Raw genomic sequence first — 6,000 nt, 5'->3', positions numbered from 1 at the left:
GGTGATGATGCTAGATGGACATGACGCAGACAATGAAGAGAGGTTAAAGGGGATGAAGAGAGAAGAGAGAGCGAGAGCGAGAGAAAAAGAGAGAAGAGAGAGAGAGAGAGAAGGGAGAGAGGAAGAGATAGATAGAGAGAGAGAAGAGAGGGAAGAGAGAGAGAGAGGAAGAGAGAGAGAGAGAGAGAGAGATAGAGAGAGACAGAGAGAGATAGAGAGAGACAGACAGAGACCGAGACAGAGACAGAGACAGAGACAGAGACAGAGACAGACAGAGACAGAGACAGAGCATAACAGAACAGAGACAGAGACAACAGAGACAAGACGAGAAGAGACAGAGACAGAGACAGAGACAGAGACAGAGACAGAGAGAGACACAGATAGAGAGACATAACAGAGACAGAGACAGAGACAGAGACAGAGACAGAGACAGAGACAGAGACAGACAGAGACAGAGACAAGACGAGACAGACAGATACAGAGACAGAGACGAGAAGACAGATACAGAGACAGAACAGAGACAGAGACAGAGACGAGACAGATACAAGAGAGACAGAGACAGAGACAGAAGAGCATAGGATACAGAGACAGAGACGAGAGAGACAGAGACAGAGACAGAGACAGAGGAGACAGAGAGACAGAGACAGAGACAGAGACGAGACAGAGACAGAGACATAGACAGAGACAGAGACAGAGACAGAGACAGAGAGAGAGACAGAGAGAGAGAGATGAGAGAGAGAGAGAGGAGAGAGAGAGAGAGGAGAGAGAGAGAGAGAGAAGATAGAGAGAGAGAGAGAGAGAGAGAGAGAGAGAGAGAGAGAGATAGGAGAGAAGACGACGTGTGTATAAAACTAGACAAAAGAAACAGGCGAGGCGGGCGAAAGTGATATGGAGAGAGACAGGGTGACGTGGAAAGATGGCAGAGCGTTACTCGTTGAGAACAGAAAGGCACGAAACTGACAGCAATAAAGTGGAGTAAGTTCACGGACGAACTGAGTGCGGCAGATTTGAAGAAGAACGACGAGTACAGAGACCCACACAACAACACAGACCCGGTGTGCACGACGTTGCGGCGAGCGTGCAATCAAGAGACAGCTTCACACCGGCCACCAGCGCTGGAGCAGCGGGGGTTGCCGTTACCTCACAGCGCAGCGCCGGATTGAGCAACGGCTAATCAGGTGCGTGCAAGACCTTATCCGCGGTGTAATGAGCGACCTGGTGGCCGCGGGACGCGCAGTGCCGACATGTATCGGCCATTAGTGGGGTTAGGGCGGGGGGGGGGGGCGGTATGCCCTGGCCGCTGTCGGTACCGCTTCGTCGGGCAGGGCCGCTCCGAAGTCGATCTGATCGTCCGCGAGCACCGTCATCACACTGGCTTAGCTCTGTTATCTCCGACGCCGACAATAAAAGTTTCATTCTCGACCCCAACGCGAAGAGGTGCAGCCAGCTGCCGCCAGGTGGAAGGATGCGCAGCGGGACAAAGCGTACAAGGCCAAAATGCGCACGCCTTCGTTAGCTTTTGCGGCGGCGGCTCGTTAATCTTGCGGCCGGTTCAGACCCGGCCGACTCGAAACCACTACCCGATAGGGCACCGAAGCTGGCTGCCGCGCGCCCGGCGGGTAATGCGAAGCGGCCCGCCCTACCGTTTTACTATCGTGCCGACCCAGTAACCGCGGCCTCCGCCCTCCCGCTGTTATTGTCTGGCGTTCCAGGGAAGTTTTACTATCGCCCCGGCCCGGCAGCCAGTTTCAGCGGGGCAACGTGCTTGGTCGGGTCGTTTCCAGCTCAGAATGCGGCCGATCCCCAGCCGGGCCTCGAGCCACTTAATCGCTGCTGAGCACCCAGGCTAGCGCGGTGTCATCTATTGGTTTGTTCGTCGACGCGGTGATCTCCAGCTCAGCATCCTGCCCCAGTCTCGATTGGGGCTTGAACTCGTTCTAAATCGCGCTTCGGCTTGTGAGCCCAGTCCCGCGAGTCATCTGAGAACTCGGCAGCCGCCTTCCCGTTCCCGTCACCGAAGTGATGAGAAAGCGCTGAGATCGGCGACCCGTCGGCTGGCCGCCCCTGGCGCACCCCCCATCGGCCGCAGCGGGAGCCGGAGCGGAACGGCAAAGGGGAGCCCGACGGGCCGACACTGTGAGTCATCCCGCCGCGGTGCGCGCCGCGCCGAAGGGCTGCCCACGGCACGGCCGGCCGAGAGAGGCTCGTTCCAGAAATCGATTACATCACTTAGCGACTGCGTCCCCGCTCCGTCATTGGCGTCGCAGCCCCCGCCTCGACCGGCGCGACGGGACCCGCCACGCCTTTGAGGGAGGCACTCCGCGGCGCATCTCTCGCCGGCGCCGCGACGCGCTCCAGCTCGCGATTAGCCGGCGGGGCTGACGACGACAGTGACGGAGCGCGCGCGCCCTCGCCGGCCCTCCGGAGGGCGATCGCCGCGAGCCGCCGGCCGCAGCCGCTCCGAGCGGAGCCGGAGCACCCGAGCAGGGGAGACCTCCCCGCTGGAAGGGCGTCGAGAACGCCAACCGACGACACCCGCGCACTGCACGCTCAGTGTACGTACGTCAGCGTAAACAAGTCAGTGTAGATCGTTAAACCTGCGGACGTGTCCACGTTGGTCAGCCGTGTCCGGACTGGCTGCGCACGTCAAAGCCAGAATGACTACATCTCGTAACGGTGACCTAATAATATCACTGACTTTCAGCATTCGTGCGCCGTAAGCTTAATGTTGCTCTTTCATCCCTTAGCACCATGTGAAGCGTTAAGTTGCTCTTTAGCTCCTAGCTTTCCACACCTCCGACGTGAAATATTACTTCCTGGTTGGCATCTTCACGGGTAACACTGCTTAATCAAACGCAAACAAACCACGCCACACCACTGGGCGACACAAAGGCCGGACATCACAAGCGACAATGCCACGGAGTAGCCAGACCGGCCCGCCACCCGAGGCCGGCCGACACAGCAGGCCGATCAGCGCCGCACGGACCGCAGCCGCACCCCCAGCGCCGGCGCTCATCCATCGCGCCCGCGGCGCCGCCAGGCCCGGCCCGGCCGGCGCCCGCACGCCGCCAACACCGCTGATGAATCGCTCCTCTCCATAATCGCTCCAGTTGTTTCCAATCGCGGCGCGTCGGGCGCGCCACCAGCGGCGCCGAGCGGCCGGCCCACGTACCCCCCGCGCCGCCGCGGTCGCCGCCGTTTTCTCTGCCGGCCAGCGCGCGGTCCGCGCCGCTGACATGCGGGGCTCTGACGGCCACCAGCGCGCCGGTCCCGACCGGCGCTCGCTGACCCGATGCAGGGGACCAGGCGGCACGCCGCCGTCACTGACTCCGTCTGGACGTCAGGAGGCGCGGCGGCGGGGGTTAGACTTTCGGACGCGGCCGGCCGCCGACGGCGGACCTGTCGAATCCCCGCCCGACAGGTAACGAGATTTACGCGCCCGGCACCTGCCAGAATCAGGCTCGAATTCGATGTTTCGAGGGACGTGCAGCGGATATTTTCCAATACATAGATTCCCAGACGTCCAATTGTGAGGTGCTAAATGCAGATGGAGTTGGGCGCGTCTTTGCAAGTCTCCACCATCGAAATGTTCACCGTCGATTGCGGACCGGCTTTGACATGCTCAATCCCACTCCGCGCTCCCCCCCCCCCCTCCCTAGCACACAGACCTCCCACGCACAACCCCACTGTCGTGAGCCAGCTGTCCTGGGCGTTGCACCAGCGCACGCCACACGAGACCGGCTGGGCGTCGCGTGTGACACCCGATACCGTGCGCGCGCGCCGCGCGTGGCCGGACGGCGGTGCAGCACTATGCCCGGCGCGCCTCCATTTGTCGACCGGCGAGCTTGAAGGGACCAGAGCGCGCCGAGCACGTCAGAGAAGCGGATGAGCCACTCCCGCCGGCACCACCTCCCCCCCCCCCCCCACCCCATACCCGAAGAAGATGAGTCTCCCATCACCCTATAGGCGTCGGAGCGGGAGGGGGGGGGCTTTCTTCTTTAGAGGACTTTCCACTTCCCGCGGCAGATGAATCGTACTCGTACTGTGATACAGTCCACGGGAGGATTCAAACTGAAAGGGGGATCTCTCCGCCCGCCGTTTGACCCGTTGCCCCCCCCCCCCGTCCCCCACCCCCATCTGTCGGAAGGGCGGGTCCAGCTGACCATCACTAGCGGCGAATTCTGTCCTGCCTATGGTGTACGCGGAGGGCGAAACTCGTCAGGGTCCGGTCACGCGCCTCCAGAACATGACCACCGGTTCCGCACACCCAACAACGGGAAGCAGACCATGTGTCGTGACCTCAGATCAGCACGATGGTCACTCACGATCTCGACACCAGACAGTAATGAGTGAGGACGCGGCACACCGCAAGCGATGTCCGGGTCGAAGCGCGTCATCCGCCGCCGTTTGAGCTCCAGACGCTGCACCGACGGCAACACGCCATGCGCACACTGCCGGCTGGTGCCAGTTCACGTCCACGCCGTGCTGACGGTCACCGAGCCCCCTCCCCGTGTTCGCCGACAGCCGCGCACCAGCTCCAACAGAAAGAATGACGCGTCCGCGGCGACATACCACCGCGAATAAGTGCTCAACGAGTGCAACATCTGCGGCACGCTTGCAGATGAAGACAATGCAAGCGTGCAGAGTGGCCAGCTTGTTAGCGCATTGTCGGGCGACAGAGAAATACATTTACCGAACGGGAAAGGAATTCGTGGGATACGCATCAAAGAACCGATGCTTGCATAACCCACAGAGCGGCCGGCGGATGAAATCAAAGTTCAGAGTCGTAGCGACGGTCGACATTTTCGGTCCCATCGTTTCGTCGGCGAACTCACATCCCCCAACGCCGTTCACAGAATACGGGAGCGGCGCCGGCCGGAAGGTCATCTGATGGAGCCGTGTTGCCGGGGCCAGCGACGGCGTCTCTCCGGCGCCGGGGCATTGACCGAACGGTGGGACACGGACGGATACTGCAAGCCTCCCAGGACACCCACGGGCCTCTTAATACAAGGCCACGCCGACGGCAACAGGCGTGAGCATAAGCAGGCCCTCGCAAGACATGGCACGCCACGCCAGGTTATCAGCGGCGCGCGCCAGCGCGGTGCCGGGCCGCCCGGCATTAGTACGCGGGGCGCGGCGTCACGGGACTGCGAGACGGCTCTCGGCGACGGCGCCCTAATTAACGCCGTCGGCTCCTGAGCCCCCGCCACGACGCCGGCTCTGGGCGGATCAGGTCGCTGCTGAGTCGGCCCACCGGCGGCGGCGGCGGCGGGCAAACGTGATCATGTGGGCGAACGCGGCCCGAGCAAGACGAACGGCGACCGGCGGAGGAACAGAGTTTGGTGGGCGAACACGGTGCGATGGAGGCAAAAACGCCGGAGAATGGCGGGCGGCGCTCGAGGAAGTCGCACAGGGCTCGAGGAGGAAGCACAGGGCTCGAGGAAGTCGCGCAGGGCTCGAGGAGGGCGCACAGGGCTCGCGGAAGTCGCACAGGGCTCGAGGAGGGCGCGCAGGGCTCGAGGAACTCGTATAGAGCTCGAGGAGGGCGCACAGGGCTCGAGGAGGGCGCACAAGACTCGAGGAAGTCGCACAGGACTCGAGGAGGGCGCACAGGGCTCGAGAAGGGCATACGGGTTCTGGAGGGGGGCGCTCGGGGTCTGGAGGTTGTGAGCTGCGAGGTTGTCACGCAGGAGCAGCTGTGAAGCCATCTGGAACACGAGTGGCCGAGGAGCGGCCAGGCGGCGCACTACGCTGCAGCACCACGGCTGAGTGGCAGAAAATGAAATATGACTATTATCACACACAAAATATCATGGTACAGCTCGCTTCCAGCCATGGGCATAGCTGTGCGGCAGTTAATGGTTCCCTCCGCTGGAGCCATTTGGCACCGTGAATTAAACAGCCTTTGTGTGCATGGACCAAAACAAGCACCACAAAACATCTCCTGACCAGAATAGTAGCTTTTAGTCGCACAACAACGCCGGCCGCACCACTGTCACG

General features: G+C 61.6%; 1 protein-coding gene across 1 annotated transcript in view; it reads right to left on the bottom strand.

Moving 5' to 3' along the window:
- Positions 1–1,367, bottom strand: part of LOC119090018 (melanotransferrin-like) — a 10,993-nt gene extending 9,626 nt beyond the window's left edge. The window contains 1 exon segment of the mRNA XM_037212815.1: positions 1,311–1,367. Coding sequence (XP_037068710.1) covers positions 1,311–1,367 — 57 coding nt within the window.
- Positions 1,368–6,000: the final 4,633 nt, after the last annotated feature.

The sequence above is a fragment of the Pollicipes pollicipes genome, unplaced genomic scaffold, assembly GCF_011947565.3.
Source record: "Pollicipes pollicipes isolate AB1234 unplaced genomic scaffold, Ppol_2.1 Scaffold_3087;HRSCAF=3621_pilon_pilon_pilon, whole genome shotgun sequence".
Lineage (NCBI taxonomy): Eukaryota > Metazoa > Arthropoda > Thecostraca > Pollicipedomorpha > Pollicipedidae > Pollicipes > Pollicipes pollicipes.
This window is presented reverse-complemented; position numbering and strand designations above follow the sequence as displayed.